Genomic DNA, 20,157 nt, shown 5'->3' with positions numbered 1-20,157 from the left:
TTTTCCCTGGCTTAGTCAGTTAATTGACTTTCATTATTGTTTGCAGTTTTCAGTTCACAGTTGCTAGTTGCTAGTTCCACCTGCAGCACAACTCAATTAGACCAGCAATGGGCTAAGTTCTTGGCCAACTTTAGCCAGTCTGCATAATAATTTGTAGGTCGGCTTGCTTTGGCACAAAAGCCTCTTGAACAATAAATTGCATTTAATTGTAATTGCAAAAGGATTTGCTTTTGTTTTGGCCGAGATTGCCAATAAAAGTGGCTCAATATTTATCTTGGCCATTATTGCCCATCAATTGCTTGGCTAATCGCCGAGCATTTAATTAACTTATCCCCGGGATACAACGACTAGAAGGAAAGCAAAACCAGAAGCCTATATTTCAATTTTCCTCAATTTTTTTTGGGGGAGGGAGGACTTTAGCAAGGACTTTGGGAAAAGTTCGAAAGGCGAAAACAAAGGCAGAGTGCGGCAAATATTTCTTATATTTCTTTCCTTTCGGTTGTCAACATTTTGGCAATTTGATTAAGTCCAATTTGTGCGACATTTTACTGGCACGCCCCGCCCAGCCCACAGCGGGGTGGATCGGTTTATTTGCTCAGAACTTTGCAGTTAAATAAGACAACAAAAAATGTACGAGTATTTGCCCAAGTTTTCCTGTGTCGCCGCCGCCGCGTGTGTCTGACTGTCCGGGTGGCAGGGTAGATGGGTGGCTGGGAAATTGTGATTCCATTAGGAAAAGTCTGCAACTCAAATGTCATTTAAGTTTGGCTAGGGTGAGGGCTACGGGTTACGAGTTACGGGTTACGGGAAACGGGTTGCGGGGTTAAGAAAACCAGGACCCATTTTGCACTCCGGGGATAGCATGCCAAGTAAGTGAGACAAAACGCTTGCATGGTAAATATAATTACAAAGTAACAGAAAATGCAATTTTCTGTTGCATACTCCTAGGCAATCCAGCAGGCAACATACCATATATTGACACGCTCCCACACATCCTTTATAAATTCGAATGCCATAAACAGAAATGAATATTTCAGTGATCGACTTTCCAGCCCGATTCTGCCCTCACAGCGATGGTTCGTTTACATCAATTAGAATGTCCAATAAATAAGTCAACAATTCGATTGGGCCCAGTATAACGTATCATTACAGGCAATTTGAAATGTTTTCACAATGAAATTCGAGATGCCATAGGCTGTTAGGCTGTTAGAGTATAGATGTCCATACAGAGAAAGACTGTTTTGGAAATATTTTACACAATTTTACTAGAAATTTGATGCTTAATAGGAATAGATAAATATTGATGTGATTTATCAAACTTCATCATCAATTTTTTCTGTCAGTGTACATGCAGGAACAAGCTGAGCTCACTCAAACTAATCAGTTGTTTCAATATTTACCCGAAGGCGAACAAGGACAAAAGTCATCAGCAATGATGGCCAAACGGGGCGAGAGGAAAGGGGCAATGTTGAATTGCAATGCGGGCAGGAAACGGAAACGAGTGGCGGAGAACAACGGAAACAGCGCAGTGAGATGCAGATAGCAATGGGGCAAAGGCAACACCTTTCCATCACCCATCTCACACGTCGATTAGGAAAGAGTTCCATGACTCACTCTCAGCCACTCCACCACTCCGCCACTCAGCCACTCTGCCACTCAGCCACGGGCTAATTGATTTTCTCGCACCCGCACCACCAAAGTGAGTGCCACACCCACCTCAGCAACCGACCCAGCACCCACCACCCAGACCCTTTCAATTTTGTCTCGCATTTATCTGTTGGGCCTCGGTTTTTCAGGACTTTTGTTGATTTAAAAGCGTTTGCATAAAATGCGGCTAATTAAAAGTTGTGAAATGGCCAAGAACAAAAAGCGACGGCCTAAAACGGTTAAGGCAAAGCGTCGGAATCTGCTTGAAAAGTGCAAAGAGAAAAGGCAAATAAAAAACGAGCGAATACCAACTTCATTTGAAAGAAAACTTATTGAATTTCCATGAACTTTTCCGCTCATGAGAGTGGAGGGTTAAGAGAAATTATAGGATTCATAATAGAAGCCAAAAGATACCCTCTAAAAAATAGAATACATCATACTTTTTTTGGCTTAAATTAAGAAGCCAAATAGTCTTTAAAGACTCAACTTTTTCTTCAAGAAATGCCAATTGGCCAAAAGTTATTTAATCTCAGGAAAGAGCCTTTACATCATTCCGGGAATTTCCGCTCGGCCAAAGTGCCATCGCTCATTGGGAGTGAAATAAACATAATGTTTTTAGCTCCGAGCCTTCCTGGGAGCAGGACAAAAGGACGCGGCAGGACAACCGACAACTGTGCAAATGAGCAATAATAAAAGCCAAACTCTTGGGCTGTTAATGCTCGCGCATTAAAATAAAAAACCCCGAAAAGGCGAAATAAAAAAAGAAGAATTCTCATGAAAGCGAAGGAATAATTCGAATAAAAAGCGAATGTTGTTCAAGTGACGTGCCTCCCTTACCGGACTTGGCCCGGAGGCGATTTTCTCCTTTTATTTTATGCCTTTTTTTTTTGCTGTTTTCTGTTCTTTGTATTTGGCCAGTTTCCTTCCATCAAGCATAATCAACTTGCTGCTCAAGTTATAATTTTTTGCTGGCCGTCAGTCTGCAGTGCTAATGTTCCATTAAAGATGCCGCTAAACTTCTCTCATGGTCGAGTGTGAGGTTTTTGGCATTGCCATTTCCATAAACAAATCCCGAGTGCTCTTCCTGCTCCATGGATTACTTGGACTTGCCAGCCGATGGTGAGTGCTGCCTGGTGGCTGCTGGCTGCATAAATATCCCAAACTTACGGCCCATAAAAATCAATTCGCCCGCACAAACAGGCCAGAAGATAGGGAGCTACTGGCCTTTTGTTTATTTGCATTTCCTGCCCCGAGAAACGGAAGTTCGCATGTCAGTCGCTCACTGTTTGAAACGAAAATGGAAATGGTAATGGAAGTGTGGAGGCTATGTATATGTCCCGGTGGCTGGATGATCATAAAATCAGCCAAAGGCCAGCCAAGAACTTCTATTATTTATACCCAGTCCCCTCCATCAAAAAATATGGCAACATTCAGGGCCATGGCATGGGCCCTGGGGCCTTACTTAGGCAAATGAGACAGAGACTTCCAAGTGGAAGTTTATATTAAACAAATATATTCAATATTAGTGGTAAGGTTTTAAACACTTGTTGACGTATCAGAGAATACTAATCTCAAACATATATTTCACTTTTGGTTATTTATTATCCCCTTTTTCATAACTTAAGTAAAAGAAACATTATCAAAGGCATTTTTCATTCAAGCTTCAACTGATATTTCCTTAAAAACACCATAAAAAAACATTATAAAACGTATATCTATTAATGTTTTTGCTGACAAAGCGACAAGTCCCATAAATCTAGAGACTATTTTGAACATATTTCAAAGGCATGACGTTGGACGTGTTTTAGCTCAACAGGCGTGAGAAATTAAATTTCCCTTGAGACGCGAACACTCATTCGATTTATATTTCGCACATATATTTATTATATCTATAACTATTTCGTCAGTATCTATTTTAAGAGGCTATTTAATGGTTTATCTCGTGTCTTGGTCAGTGCAACAATTTTGATTATTTTTCTAGATTTTTTTTTAGCTTAAAGCACTACAAACCTCAAACATTTCACCGCCAATGTAAACTATCTATAGAAAATTCACCCAAATCCTGTGCAAAATTTGGATAAGCTTTTAGGCTTCTCGCCATAATTTAGTTGGCTAATTGGTTCACACTTTTATTTTTGCTCTTCGCGGTAGTTTTCCTCAATTTTTCTTTTTCTATTTTTTTTGGTAAACATTTGTGTCTTATATCTTTGGGAGCACTGTGTGCGTTAAACTAGAAGCGTGCCAATTTTCTTGGCAATTTTCCTACTTATTTTTAGACCGAAATTAGTCACCCTCCGAGCAATTTGAGACTCAGACGGTTTTCCACTTAAAAATATTCAAGAAAATACAGAAATGAGATAGAAGGGCAGAGCAAACACTTGTTGCGACAGGTTTCCCTCGAACCTAATTGACAATTAATTGTTGTTACCCGAGGAGCCGTCGAGGCTATTTAGCTGGCTTTTCCAAGAAGACCGCTGCTGGCAGAGATTATTTAAAATTTATGATACAGCTGGCAATAAGTTAGGCCTTCGTTTCTGTCACAGTTCCACCTCCAACTAAACATACGAATAGTTAATTATTTATTTGTAGAACTCGGCAGAGTTCGCATTCAGTATTTGGGTTAAACAATGTTATGCTTCTGTTTTATTCCATTGTTGTTCCCATAAATTCAACGAGTATTATTTAGCTTGCACTGGCATTTATTGATGTATTGTATGGACTCCGGAATGATGTACTGAATGATTGATGATTTGCCGAAAGCAAAGCCTCCATTTGCCAACTGCCATCTCCCCATCTAGCCGATGGAATATCACCGGACAGCAAATCAATGCCGCTGTTTTATTTATGCACTTTTTGTTTTGCATATTTATTTCGAAATTATACCTAGGAGGTGGCACCTGGGGAGGTGGGTGCCAAAAAAGATTAACGTCGATATATTGTCACAGACATGCCAGCGACTGTCGAGTAAGTGGGAAAATATGTCACCCACATGGTCGGGGAGAAAGGGGTTCTGGTCTATAAATTTCCCAACGTGATTGATGTTTATGGCTCGTTTTTAAAGACAACATTTCGGTGCATTTATTATCTCGATTAAATTGTATAAAAATTCGATTTCATTGGGTAAAATGTGACACATTAATATATATTTACGCTTTTTCACATTTCACAATCATTCGCTGTGCAATCAACAGGATCGATGAAATTTTAATGCATTTTTACCCGCAAGTATTTATTAACCAAATAAAATATATAAGCCCGGCTCGAAAATGATTCAATTAATCTGCATAAAACATTCAGTTTCGACCAGTTTGCACACTTAGTCCAAATGGAAACCGCCATGAAAAATGCACAAGAACCTGCCACAACAAAAGGTCGAACGCAATTAGCCGGAGCTATAAATACACATCAATATCCCCACCGCCTACTAGCCAGGGATGTGGCGGCCCAGGACCATAAATAAATAATATTTAAGAATAAAATCCATTCCCGGAAACGGAGGGGAGCGGGAGCGGAAGAGGGCAAAGTGCCTGGAAATACATTTTCAAGTTCAGGCAGCCAACGAAATCGCATCCAAAATAGATGTGGACAAAGGTCAAGGGGCGGCCACAGCGGGGCCAGAGGTCACACAAAAAGAGAAAAACTGGGTTTCGAGTGGTGGCATGTTCATCTGGCATGGTTGTCCCCGGTTAAAGTCCCCATGGAGTGCACCGCAAATTGAATTCAAATTCGTAAACGTGCCATCTCATGTGTGGCAAGCTGTTCAGTAGTGGTACGGGATGGGTTGCACCACAAAATAGAGGGCGGGATGGAGGTGCAACAGCTAGTCAACTGTCTGAGGGACTTGGGGAATAGCATTGAATGCCACTCGAAAGTTTAGAAAACGAAAAGGCAGTTGTGTGTCTATAGAGTTTCTATTTAAGAGACTCACATATCTAAGGAAGAACTATTGTATTTTGGTAAAATAGGTTGTTCAAAATAGTGATACCCCCTTTAAATATTTTCTTAAAATATGTATTTTAGTTTAAGACCCTATATTGTTATTAAAACAATAATAAAGACATTTAAAACTAATATTAAGTATATTTTCACATACATTTCTCGAAAGCTTTATGCTAAATACTTTCTATAAAGCTTATATAACCTACTTATAGAGTATACAACAAAATATACCCACAAATATACTGAGCCGAACCTATACACTCGTTAATCTTTCGATCGCTCCGTTTCGCTTCGCCGTTGAACTGCAACGACTTGTGTCTCGTGTCCCCAGCCCATTTTTCCCCATTATAGAAATGAAAATTTGTACTGGACCCAAATGCATTTTCCACTTGGAAATTCCCCCATGTCTGTATGTGTAAATACTTTCCAATATTTTCTTATTTATGGGCTGCTTCATGACCTGCAGCAATAAACTTTTTATGGATTCCCTGGCCAATATCAGCAACATGTTGGCTGTTGCTGCTGTGTTATGCAACATGTTGCCAGCAATATTTATTCACAGACTGCCACTGACAGTCGGGCCTTATTGTTGTTGCTCTTATTGTGATTACAACTGGCCTAATCTCGACAAGATGAAGCGTCGGCAGCCATATGGAAAAATATTTCAAAGGAAGATCGCCAAATGCTGATAAGCGGCGAGTGAATGCGAACGGCACGAACTCCCCGAAAACCATTTGAAATTGATTAGAGCGGGAGAAAACGGCGGAGAAACGGCAGACAAACAGCGGAGAAACGGAGAAAAGTCATGCAGCCAACGGAGCATCGTCTGAGATAAGCATTTGAGATAAAATCGAGACCATTAGAGACACAGAGATTGGCGAGGCGATCACAGGAGGTCATCACTTTTCAAAAACGGGAACGTATTTCAATCTTTTTGAATTGGATTTTCTTTAACAAAAAAAATGTTTCAAATGAAATTGAATAGTAATTTTATATTTTATTGTTTAAAAGAAATGAGTTAGAGAATTGGCTTAAAATATTATACCTTACCTTGTTTAATTTCAATTTTTAAATCTCTCAAAATAATTTTTTCAAGTGCTTGCCTTCAAGGCCTATAGTTTATAATATTTTGCCATGATTTGTGGCAGGTCTTGGCACTTCCCGCTTCCACAGACAATAAAAAGAGCTTTGAATACCAGGGGAAATTGGAGCTGCCACCTGAAGTGGAGCACTCTACCGTAATTCTGTTGCCTTCCAGGTAGCAACCGGAGCCGGGAAAAAGCTGCGCATGCGCTGCCTGTCCTTGCAACATGGCCAAAATGGCCCATTCATGGCCAATGGTGCATTGTGGTCGTGTTATTGTTAGCCAACTTCGACATTGTACCAGACAGCTTGCCGCGAGCTTTTCCCCAGTCATCCCTTCCCTCGACATTGTTGTGATTATGAAATGGGAGCCCCCTGTAAATGAGCTGACTCTCTGGTATCCGATGATGACGAAGCTGATGACGATGCCGGCGATGGGAGTGTGTTTGCTTGGGCCCGAACCAAACTGCTTAGAATGCATAAATTGGCAAGACAAGCTAATGAGACGGGCTCCTGACGGAAGCTATGCGAACATGTGGGTACACAACTCACATCTCGATGCACTCGCCGAAGTGGCTTTGACATGCTAAAATATCTTCATGCTGGCACGTTTCTGGCATTATAAACACATTAAGTATTCAAAAAACATTTTCATTTGCTGCCACGACGATGAGGCGAACTTGGCGCAGAACTTGACAATCTCTTTGCTTTTGCAGCAGCTCTTTCAGCAGGTTTATTAATTCAATTCGAAATGCATTTTCGCCAAAATTGCTGCCTTTTGCCAGCCGTTTGCCGCCATCGGAGTGAAGCTAAAAATTTGCATAATTGGTAGAAAATGGAAAGAGACTGCCTGACTGGCACAGGTGAGCTTCCAGGGTGAGAGCTGTAATTGCATCCTTTTTCCCTATGACTCGGAACAGGTAAAAGTACTCGAAAATTATTGGGCATAGATAAACGTTCGTTCTGACAGTCTGCTATTTGGCAATTCTGTGACACTGCCAGCAATCAAATTCAATCAATTTAATTAAGCCGCCAGGGGTGGCTGGAGGAGGCAGCTTCTATCGGTAATAGAAGAGCCGACAACTCGGCGTATACGCAATCTGGAAATGTGGCAGAGAATTGTGCTTTATTTTTGACACGTTACGCACGTAGCGGGATGCTAAAAATATAATGGCGTATACACTTGTCTTTATATAGCAGCCATAATATCGAGTAACAAACGCCACACCCACCCCATCGACACAATACCACGCACATGGGGTTTTTGGGCTATTTGGCCAAAAAGGAAGTGAGTCCGCCTGGACTCGGCCAACTTACCCACCCAGCTACATAATAAAGCGGCCATAAAGCAACAGAACGTGCTAACAACACGTACAAATGGACCAAAAGGGATGTGGCTACAGTGTTCCCCGAACTATTTTTGGTCCAGCATTTGGGACAAAACGAAAGGGAAATGAGTAGCTTTTTTGAGGAAAATTTGTAAGAAATATTAAGAGAACTAAGGCTAAAATATAGTGTTTTCTGTTAATGGAATAGGATAATAAAAATAGGATATTCATACTCATCGTATTACTTTCTCATGGAAACTATACAACAAATGATTTGAAAATATTATTAAATCTGAAGATTTATTGTCCTTTAAGAGTAGTAACCACTAAGTATATATGGGTTTTCCCTCAGTGTCGATGATGTTTCGGGAAGTGTCCCTCACGTTGAAGGTTTCGCACTGGCTTTGGCCCGTGGATGTAGAAATTTGTAATTCCCAAACGAGGCTGCGATGAGAATTCTGATGCTAAACACGAACCAAGACCGATTTACTGGCACTTTTTCTTTATTTTTCCTTCTTCATATCCAGCATGGGTGTAGGTGAGTGTGTGGGGATGTGGGAGAGTGTGTCAAAAAAGCAGACAACATAAATAACACGAGCCGGCTAAGAAGAAAAGATGGCCAACCAACAAAAGGCCAAGGAAAAAAAAAAAGAACAGCATACACTTGGGTTTTCTCTTGTTTTGTATTTTCCTCTTTTTTTTTTTGGCAGCCGCTTGATAATAAAAATCAAATAAAGCCAAGAAACGACTGAAACCGCAACGACAAAAAGAAAGTGAGGCCTGGAAAATGGCAATGGAAAGTAAAATTTCACACACGCGCCAAAAAAACGAGAAAAAATATGAAAAAAAGTTGGTAAAAAAAACACGTAAATAAATAAGAAGCGTGAACTTGAATTGATTTGGTTAAGAGAGTAAACCGAACCAAACTCCCCACCTTGTTAGGCGTAAAAACATCATAATTATAACGAGGTAGCAATTTGTACGGCCCGGATCAGACAACGGGGCGTATGAGCAACAACATGCTCGTAAGGAACTTTTTTATGGCACACACGGGCATAAAATTTAAACTGAATGTCAAGAGAAAAAGGTTAAATACAGCTGTAAAAATTCAGAGCCAGAAGGGGCGCGCAACGGCAGGACCTGTAAAAAAAAAAAAGATTTATGAAAAAATTGGCTTTTGTTGTTGTTCAGCGTCGAGGGGCTTCCTCCTCGCAAGTAAACAAGATAACATGGCCAAAACACACACATACACACATGCACAAATAAATATGTATGAGTTCGTGAACGGAAATGAAATTGTGAACTTTATGACAGAACTCGAGTTTTTTACTCGACACCACCGTTCGACCTTTTCCAGCCGCCAGGCCAGGCCGCATTTTTATCAACTAAAATAAATAAATCACAAACTATATGCCCTTCGGTCCACAAGGACACACTCCCTCCGATTACAGAGCCTAAAAAAATCCCAAAAAACAAAAAAAAAAAATGCAAAATACACGCAAATAATAATCAAGCAACCATAATTTTCATTCTCGTTTTCATGTGGAATTGAATTTTATCTGCTGACCGCAAAATAAACAGAATGCCAAAGCAATTTTGTGGCCACTGGGAAAAACAACAAGCAAGAGCATAGATAAATGCACATTGGCCAACGTAGGTTAACTGGGTTAAAATGACAAGAGCCCAGAAAAAACAAAAACACTGCCTGTCTCTGGCAATAGAAAAATATTTTTGTTAAACATTCGCTGGCCTTTCTTCCCATAGCTTCCTTTTTTTCCTCGTTTGTTAGGATGTTGCACAAATTTATACAAATTTTTTTATTGGCCTTTTTACCAATTCTCGTTTAATGTTTATGCATTTTAATGGCAACAGTAATAGTAGTGAACCAATTCGTAAAAATTTGGCAAGTGAAACGGCAGTCGGCTGTCGGCAGCCCGCGGACAGCCGGCGTTTGCCAGCTGTCTGATCTTTTAACCCCGAGGCCCCCTTTATGTCCATCAGCCCCTTTTTTTTGGGAGCTGCCCCCACCATCGCAGACCCCTGCCCTGGCACAATACCAAAGTCAAATTGTGTGTAAAATTCGGATGCTGCCAAATAGAATCATCTCGTCGAGACCAATTCAAAGCTGATGACTAAATGATGAGCCAAATGATGGAAGAAAAGGGCCATCATTGGGGGAATTTAGAACAAATGCGTCATGTTTCCAGATCATTAGAGTTATTTTTATGTTGTTAATCATGTAGAAAAAAGGAAAAACAGTGGAATAAGGATTTGATTGATTGGAAGTTTGCTTTTCAGGTGAGGAGGTTCTAGGGTTGGCTAATGATTGCCTCTTGAATCAGTGGAGTTCTGATGAAACATTCAATTAAAATTTGTAATCCGACAAAAGTCGAGAAACTAAAGAACATAATCTCTGTGTAAATTGTGAATTATTAGCTTGTCATCCAGGCGGATACCTCCGCTCATCCCCAGTCAGCTCTAATTGCATTCAATTTCTCGCCAACATCTGCCCGTCTGGCAGCTAAAATTTCAAATGCCTGGATATCCGAGTGAGCGAAATCCCCTTGTAATCCGACCCTGACGAAGAAATCACAGTCGCAATCCTTTGGCCCCAGACAGGCACAGGCACAGGCACTCCTCAACTCCTGGCTGGGGAGTTGAGGAGTGAGAGTGTCGTTGCCGAGAAGTTCGGTCGAAAGTTGTTGAAAAATTGCAAAACGTTAATCAAAGTTAAGCGGCGCAACGGCAGACGCCGCCTGCCGACGTCAAAGTTAATTAAATTACAAAGTTATTTAATACTTTCGAATCGTTACCGATGGCAGGATGGAGGGGTGTGCTGCCTGCCGAAGGTGAACCAGCAGGAGTCACTGGAGCATCCATCCACATAGCCAGCATATGCTCCGAAGCTTGTGCTCCTTCGAACCCTGACCTCTGCACTCTGTCCTTTGCTCCCGCTTCCCTCCATTTATTTTTGCAAGGCAACGTGTGGCAGTCCTTAATGAAATGTAATTGAAATAAATTAATTTTTCTCTCACTTTTTCGTGGAGTCTCTGTAATGGAAACATTTCGTGTGCCAGCTATCTCTGAGTTGCAGTTTAATTCAGTTTGCCGGGCAACTCGGGGAATCCGCAGTCCCTCAGTCGGGCTGCAACCAGTTAATCTCCTGGATGGAGTCCTCAGCCTGGCCATCCTGGCCTTCCATTGCTCCGGTCTCAGTCTGGCCATCCTTCACCTCCGTCCTTTCGACCTCGACCTCGTCCTCCGAGTCGGACTCCAGCTCCACGTTTTTGAGAGGCTGCAGCATCTCCACGTCCTCCCCGAAGCCCCAGTCGTTCGATTCGCGTGAACTCTTCAACTTTGGCTCCATCAGGAAGGGACAGTTGAGGGCTGTCGTGTGGATGGTTCAGAAGGGGCCAGTTGTTATCCGCATAGATGATGGGGTGCATAATGAAATAAAATCAGGGAAATGAAGTAATCGAAAGTGCGACAAGATGGATTGTTTGATTTTCAGGTTAATACGGTTGGCAGGAAGCAGAAATCAAGTGAAGAGGACTGAAGAGGATCACTTAGGGGCTAAGATAGTACCTGCATGGGTGATCTCCTCCTTGGTCTCGTAGATGTCCGTTTCGAAAACCTGGTTAACCGGCTTCAGGGCGCTCAGGTAGGAGGGGTTCTTCGACGTATCTATTTCCAGGAGATTGAACCTGGTGTCCTCCTTGGCCTTGGAGAAGAGCGAGGTGCTGGGATTCGCGCCCAAAAAGAATCCGTTGAGTGCCTTTTGCAGATTCTGCTGATTCTCGGCCTGGCGGATACGAACCGAGACATAGTCCTTGTTCGGGCACTGTTCCATCATAGTGGTCTTGTAGGTGTGGGTCCCTGGGAAAGCGGGGAAGTAGTCAGGGATGTGGGATCGGCTGGCCATCTCCTGCTTCGAAGTGGAACTCAGCAGGATGTGCGGACCCTTGTGGAAGTCCTCCTCCCGCGTCTGAGGCTCCGAGCAGCGCACCACCCTCCCCGGCGGATAGGCTTGCTTCACGGCGTTCAGGTCGGCCGCTTCGATGCCCATCAGCCGGAAGGTCCGCTCCAGATCGAAGTAGCTGGCCGAAGTGCGTCCGGCATGGTTGGCCCCATTGGTTGTTTGAACGGCGATTTCGTGGAATTCTTGGAGGAGGTTCAGCACTTAAGTTTCAGGTTGAAAAGTCAGCTCCTGGATACTCACTATTCCGCAGCAAGTACACCAGTTGGTGGCGGATCTTATCGTCCACCACCACGCATTCCTTCACGGCCAACAAGGTGTCCACAACCTTGTAGAGAGCCTCGTCGTACCTGTTCATTTTCTGGTAACGAGATTTCAACTGTCAGTGGAAAAGAGTTTCCAGAGAAAAAAAAGGGTTTGAAAAGGTCAAAGGCAACACTGGCTATCGAGAGAAGAGTTATCCCTAACTTTGAACAAAAAAATTTGAAGGAATGTGAATAATTTCCGAGTCACAGGCAAACAACAGTTGTTTGTTTTCGGCCAACCACCTCCGCTCTCAACGCAATCTTTACACAATCTTTCCATAGTGCTGAGCACATATTACAGAAATAGAAAAACAACCCGAAGTTTGTTTAAACTTTAAACCGAAACCCAGCTACCGTACGGGAAGTCTATCCCACTGCCACACCCCGAAAACTAATTAAAATATTTTCGCCTTATGTGATCGCTACAAACTGAAAACTGCTAAACATTTGTCCGGCATTGTATACATAATTCTAACTCTAACCCATAGACTCTATGGATACTCGAAGCTGGAGTCCATATCTTAAACATTTCCTCCTAATGAGTTATGCAAATATTTGCAGTTGAATAGACCGACTGCTTCCAAGAATCGAGAGACACGGCCAGTCTCTCGAAAGTGGGAGCCCATTGTTGGGCTCTATGACGAATCTGTTGGACTCCGCCATAGATTTGCCGCAACGTGAGGCATAATCATCAGTCACAGGGGCAAGCAAGCGGCATGAAAACCCGCCACGAGGTCACTGTGTCATAGTGGAAAAAGTACTTAAGATGCAGACAGATTCGCGGATTGAGACGCCCAAGAGGCTGCCGCGGATGCAATTCAACAAATTGCCCCTTCACCCATAAATGCCTCTTCCAGACCCGACCCAACCCTCCCCCTCTGGCCTGGTCTTTATGATCATTCAGATATGATAATGACGATGCTGATAATGGGGATTATGATGGCTGGCGGTCGTGCATTGTGGGCGTTCCATGGCTGACATTTGCACAAAGAACTCGCCCATATCTGGGATCTGATGTTTTTGCCCCTAAGCGCTACCGTTTAAGGCTTAGTGGGCTGCACAGTAAGAAAATTCTATAAGATATGGTACAAATAATGACATAAAATCAAGCTATGTGGTATATAGTCCTGTAAATCATAACATATCTGTCACAGGAACCGCCTCTCAACCACAAATATGTAAAATTTTTTGTCCAGTTTATGTTGTGACACTGATGTAAGGAATCTGTTCTGTTGTGATGCAAATTTATGCGCTCGCATTTGTGGTTGCGCCCATTGTCGCATAAATTTCATTCATAATTAACAAGATCTGAGCTGGCTGGGAAAGAGCAACTCGCAACTCGCATCTAGCATCTCGACAAGCGATTCGCAAGTTGTTTGCTCAAAACGACAAACACTGGAATAATTGCTGCAATTTGCTAGCCTCCTGCCGGCTGGAGGAAAATGGAAAATTGGGAAGTGCTAGCGCCGCAAATTGAGCTGTCTCTGTCCAGCCTGTTGGCAGTTGTTGCTGTTTTGTGTTACCGCCGCCAAAACGGGCTAATTCAAACGATTAATTCGATAAGCTTGCAGCTGAAATCAGCTCAGTTCAGTTCGCAAACAGAGAGCCCGACAACGACGACGACAGTTGCACAAACTTGCAGCAAATTGATTGAGCAGCCGATTACTGTGGAAGTCTCTGCCCCAAGGCATCGCACTGGGATGCACTGGTGGTGCAAATTGCCATCGGCTCAATAGCCGTGGCTATTCCATCCACACACAGAACAGAGCACAACAAATTGTTCCAGTTTCCGAGACGGAGATAAATCTATTGAGATATCGACTCTGTAGTCGGGAGTCGGGAGTCTAGAGTCTCCTTTCCCGTCGGCCATCTGGACTGTTTTCTGGTTCTGGACCGTTAAGCCCACGCTCCAGAATTCTCCAAATCACTTGGCCTGTCTGGCACGATCTCCTCCTGATCTCCTCCTGGGCTGTGTTCTCTTCGGGCAATCTAATCAGTTGACGGAGGGCGGCTTAGTGTTTATGACAGGCCGACCATTACAGGAACAGGCCGACAGGTTGAGCCACGTTTTCTAGCCAAGAACTTATAAGAACTGCCAGAGTCGGTTGACCTCTTAACCCAAACAGGGAAATGTTCCCAAAAAAAATAAAATTTTATTTAAAAAGTAACCTCTTTTATTGGCCAGAATCTAACATGGTTAAAATCGAACAATATCCCCCGATCAGTGATCTCTTTTGGATAATGATCGGGCCGAGTTGAGGTCTAGTTAAAATCTAATTTCGGTATCCCGTTGGCAGGCCAATCAAAAGCCAGCGAATGCACGACTTTTTGCGATCAAACGGTCAAGTGATCGCCGATCAATTCAAATAGCTAATGACACAATCGATGTTAACTTGTGTAATTGAAGTTGGAGGAGAGTGCGCCGCCAGATGGCCGACTGTTTGGGCCACGTTTGATCAATGGCTAACAGCCGACGGCCCACGGAAGGCAATTGCCAAAGATCTGTCAAAATGTGTTAACTTGTCCAATAACAATTGTTGTAAGTTATTGTATGTGGTAGGGAAAACGAGTTTACGTGGCTCTACCTCAATTGATAGTAACAGGTGCCGTGACAATTGAAGAAAACAAATTTACAAAAAAGTTGGTATCCGCGTTGGGAAATCAGTTGCCTCAAAATCGGTTTATGCGCCAACAATGACGTAGTCTTGGGCAAATGTTGAGTCACCTTATCTAATCAGTGCAAAAATAAGAGTTTATTTAAAGTGTAAGAGGTGTGAAAAAATAGTTTTAAGCATGGAACTCTTTGGAATTTTCTATTTTCTTACCAGTGTTCTGGCCTGACTTTTAGATATTTTTCAGGCACTTGCACTTTGCAACTTTTCTGCACTTCGACCTCTGCCTGAAAAGCTGAAACTTTTGCCCCAAAACTATTGTTTTTGTTTGCATTTTGGCCAAGCTGCGACAAAGCTTCTTTGTGTTACTTTTATGCAAATACCTAAAACGGAACAGATTGAGTTTCAGATACCAAGAATAAATATAGACTGGGACCTTTTATGGAGTTGATAATATTTGCGACAGAAATCACTCTTTGTTTTCGTGTCTGGAGACGCCTATCTAATCACAGAGCAGGTGACAATGTTAATAGTCCGATTGGAAGGCAAAAAATATCTTGATTAAAGCCAATTGACTTAATTAGGAGACTGTGCCTATTTTTTGGAATAACTTTATTTTTCCTTTCGAGTCTCGATTGAAATTTATTGCCCAAACAAAAGGAGAATTATGCGGAACGAAATTTAATAAATTACCAATTGAAGCTCTCTCATATGCAAAATGGCAATTAAAAGAAAAAACTTGAAATTAAAACAGCCTGGAGCTGGGAGCTGGGAGCCAAGAAGAGGGTTTGGAGGAGGTCGCGTGGCGAATTTATTAATTCAATTCAGAAAGCAACGAAACGGGAAACGTGAATCGGCGGGAGTCTGCTCCGATTTCGTTTCGATTTAAATTCAAATTCAAATCAACTTTTCAAAGCTGGTACTAAATTTATGCAACATTTCCGCACATCTATATGAGGTTCTTTCGCTTCGTCAGTGGTGTGTGCCTTCTGTTCTGTTATGTTCCAGAAATAAAAATGCAAAATTTGTGCTAAAAACCTTCTAAGCATAATTACGAACTTGCAACCAGGCAGGCAGGCAGACAGAAAGCCAGGCAGTCAGGCAGCATTATCATCAAATATTTAGGTAAAAAGTGTATGGCAGAGAAATTCCGGCAGAGTTAGGGAGTATTTTCACAATACTCCCTCTGCTGTATCCCATATCGTCCAAATAAACATTTTCAGCTGACAGACGTCGAAGCCAAAAATCAGATAAACAAACAAAAGCAGACAATTCCAAATGCAGTTGCTTAAAATTATGAAAGAATGCCAGATCAAAGGGTTGGGCGGGGGAGCTGGAGGAGGTAATCCTGACAGTATCAAGTGGCTTCCATTTCATCCGCCTCCGACTCCTCTACAATTATTATTATTTTTGGACTGCATTTTGCTGATGCAGAGTGGCGTCGTTTGAACGGATAAGTCTGCATTTTTATTCGCTCCTCGAAATGTCAAAATGGTTCTGGTCCGGGAATCGCATTTTGGCACTCGGACTGATTGGTTGCACTTTGTGTGCATCGCCATAGGGACGCTGTTTATTTGTACAATGCATTTTCCAGAATACAATCAGTATGTTTTAATTTTCCTTATTTTTCTTTCCATTACAGATTTAAACCATTCTCTGACCCAAAGTGCACTCAAAGGCGTCTACAGTAAAGGTAAATATTAATAAATAAATTATAATAAGAAATAATAGTACATTATTTAAATTTATAATGCCTCTTCGATACGAAGGTGCTTGGCTAATGCAATTTGAGCCACCAACCACTATTGCCACAAACTTCAAACCCACTCCACCCACAACCACTGCGGTTTCTGTCATTTTTTGCGCAATTTCAAGCGGCGATTTCGGTTTTCGGTTTTCATCTTACGGATTCGTTTTGTCGACTTTCGTAGTGTTCGGTTTTCATTTACACTTATTTATATTTATTTCCCCGGTGCGGCTTCTTTTGGAGGTAACTCCACCAAGGCCCCCACCCCAGGGGCCCAGGGGCTATGGGTATTTATGTTGATTCTTTTGGCCACTATCGCCATGTGCATTTTTTATGTCTTTGTCGCTGGTGTGGCATAAAAAAATAGTGGCAGGGGTGGTGGATTGCAACGGCAGTACAATAAGTTAGCGATAAGTTGCCGGACGCTTTATGCGATTGGACTGCCTGGCATATAAATTAATAAGAGTGCAAACAGAAATGTCGATGCCGGTACACGTGGCGAATGCGTAATATATCGAGTGGCGTGTGGCTGCGGCCTTAAAGCCACAATTTGCTTAATGCCCCAAACCAATATTGATATTGGGCCAATATTTGTACAATTTGTTTCAAAGTCGTCACAAGGCAGATGGGAATTTACAAAATGTGAGTCAAATTGCAGATGATTCAGTTTCTACGAAAACACACCTGAAAATGCACATCTATCCGAGTTAGTCATGGGTTTGATTTTTCGATTTTTTTTCTAAAATTGTTAGCTTTTTAAGACTCAGGCAATTTGCATGCCGTTTGTTCTGTCTGTTTTGACCATATATGAGAACGTTATTTGATTTCGAGATATCAAGTTTGATTTGTTGGACGGCTCGAATGGCTCGCCTTGACATTTCGTGTTGGAAAAATTTAAATTTAGATTAAAAATCGCCAAAAGCGGCCAGCAGAGTGTCGAGAGCCGCATCTGCTCTGGACCATTAGCGGATACTAATGCCACGCCCACTCGCCGGCCGAATCTATAAATATTCCAGACTTTGCACAGCCGTTAAGTCAACAAACCGACTGGCCAACTGGGAATGGGAATGGGAATGAGATGAAAATGGCTTGAAAAGTGTAGTGTGTAGAGCGTGGAGTGGGAGTGATGATGCAGCAGATGATGTTGGCCAAAATGGGAGTTGGTTGGGACTGGATGTGATGCTACCATGCTGCAGACCAGTTGGCAATAAATTAAAGTCAAACGGAAATCATTTTGCATGCATGTCCTCCTGCAGCCTCCTGGCTCAATTGGAAAGCAAACAAGGAATTGCATCCGAGGACAAAAAAAAACACACACAGAGAACGGATAATGTTTGTGTCTGCGGAATGTGATGCGGAAATTCAACATTTTAGTAAACAGGCGGGCAAAAATTTCCACTCGGCCAGTTAGTGTCAACGCTGCGTATACTTGATACGGCTAACATTAGCCCGGCTATGAGGTAACATTTCATAATGCGATTCCCCCTTGCGGCCGGGTCAGGCCAGTCTTTGCCAGGACAATGCAGAGCAGGACTTGCAAGCAAACCAAAAATTTTCTGCAGCTCACGCACAAAACCCAGAGACGAAGCAACAAATTTCCAAAGCCTGTAAATGATTTTTGGGAAACTCATGTGTTTCTGGGAGAGCTGGATGGAGCCAGTGGGTGGCTAACAAACAAGATAAAAGTTTTGATTTATCGCTGACACGAACGACAAAGGCAGAGAGTGGGGAAAAAGGGGCCGGGATAAAAAAAAAACAGGTCCTGGTCCTGCCAGCATTTTTGGCCAGTGGGTGGCTGACTGAAAACTAACTTAGCACACAAATGCGTGAGTCGTTGGCCAAAAGGACGAGAATAAACATGGAAAAATATTAAAGGGTTCTGAAGCTAATACTTTCAAAAAGGTTACTTTTTATTTAATAATTTATTGAGAGCTGTGTGGCTTACGAGGCGTATGAGTAACTTGACTAAAAAGTTCTCTATGCTAACCTCTCGACTAAGATGGCTAATAAAAACCTGAAATTCAAAAGATTATCATAGTGTTCTATATTTTTTCTGCGTGTCCCTGAATTCAAGGCAATTACCCAGCTGCTCTACACGCCCCGGAGGCTGGGGGCAGCAGACTGGAAGGAGGGGCATGTGGTCTGCCAGTGTCAAGTGTGTGTCACGACACGCGCCGACAAATTTTGTGGGCTGCCCCTCCTCCTGCTACTATTTCGACGCCCACTCCCAAAAAAGCGGCAAACAAGCATAAACTCTCAAGCTTCTGTTACAGCAACTGCCGGGAAAATTTGCCTCATTTTGTGGCACAAAGGGCAGGGGTCGGAAAATACAAGAGGCACAGACAACAATGGGCAGTTGAATGGTCAACTTGGTAGCCTGCTCTTCAGATACCATCGAGAAGAACAACAACAGAAAACAATTTGGCCCAAACCAGGAAAAGAAACCAGAAAAAACACAGAACTCCGAAAGCAAAGTTCCGCAAAATTTAGTTTGCTTGGCCAGCCATAATTTCCACAAATATTTGCTCACTCGCATATTTCTGTTTATCCACTTTACGAGGCCTGAACTTGAAAAAAATTAATGGCAAATGTTTTTACAGTTCCAGTAACAGCAACGGCAACGAGGCGCTAAAAAAACATAAAAAATAGCAACAAAAATACTCCAAGTGACATTTTTATGTCAATGAAATCGGCTCACAAATCTTTATATACGCATTCCCCTACATATAGATCTCTAAAATAAACAGATCTAGAAATGAGAGAAGATCGTTGTAGGATCACGCATATTCATACACAAGAATAAATATTTGAAACTTAAATATATGTTAATATTTAAAGATTTATTTTAATATTTATTTGAGATTAAATAGAATTTTTGAGGAAGATCTGAAGATAAATAAGAAATATCTATAAGGCTTGAGGTTTGACTTCTAAAAACTTTATGATATAAGTGTTTTTTATAAGAAATTCTATTAAAATATATTTAAAGTGAAAGATTTTACAGTTTTTATAAGAAAGTATAATAAAAATCCTTAGAACTATTAGTTCTAAGAACTTAGAACTATTTGTTTAAAATAACTATTTTTAATGTTTAAAGAATAATTATTTTCTTCCAAAATTTTTAATATAATTTTTAAGTGATCTATAAAGTAAGTTTACAATTCAAAAGAATTTATTAATTTTTGTGTATATTTTTTAAACTGATAAGAATTGAAACTGATCAGCAATTCCAATTATTCTGAAGTAATAAAATCTCAAATTATTTTTTGATGTGTGGGCTCGGTTAGGCTGTGAAATAATCCGCGTGTCGGCGCCGGCTGGGGGATGGGGGGCATGAATATGAGTGGCATGACATCACTCGGGTGCCCCGACTGTCTCAGTTCCAATTGCCTCAGTTTTCAAGTGCCGTACGTGTTATGGATGCTGACGTAGCCCCTGGCGCCTGCGCCCAATGCAAATCTGCTCCGAACCACTCGTTTTTTATTATCGCATTTTTATTTTATTTGGTCGATGACGTTGT

At 41.9% G+C, this 20,157-nt stretch overlaps 2 protein-coding genes across 6 annotated transcripts in view; one reads left to right on the top strand and one right to left on the bottom strand.

The window, feature by feature from the left end:
- The window catches only part of LOC6493154 (trichohyalin), a 42,944-nt gene that overhangs the window by 11,534 nt on the left and 11,253 nt on the right, over window positions 1-20,157 (top strand). For all 5 annotated transcript variants that reach the window (XM_001957125.4, XM_014908755.3, XM_014908757.3 and 2 more), the window contains one exon: window positions 16,533-16,583. The gene's annotated coding sequence lies outside the window, so the exon portion shown is untranslated. The remainder of the gene's footprint in view (window positions 1-16,532; window positions 16,584-20,157) is intronic.
- On the bottom strand, window positions 10,984-12,362 carry LOC6506827 (transcription initiation factor TFIID subunit 8). The gene is made up of 3 exons (XM_001957124.4): window positions 12,217-12,362; window positions 11,583-12,158; window positions 10,984-11,384 (listed from the first exon to the last, which is right to left on the bottom strand). The coding sequence occupies exons 1-3, from the start codon at window positions 12,329-12,331 to the stop codon at window positions 11,134-11,136; spliced, it is 942 nt and encodes a 313-aa protein (XP_001957160.1). The 5' UTR covers window positions 12,332-12,362; the 3' UTR covers window positions 10,984-11,133.

This window comes from Drosophila ananassae, chromosome 2R, assembly GCF_017639315.1.
Source record: "Drosophila ananassae strain 14024-0371.13 chromosome 2R, ASM1763931v2, whole genome shotgun sequence".
Lineage (NCBI taxonomy): Eukaryota > Metazoa > Arthropoda > Insecta > Diptera > Drosophilidae > Drosophila > Drosophila ananassae.
This window is presented reverse-complemented; position numbering and strand designations above follow the sequence as displayed.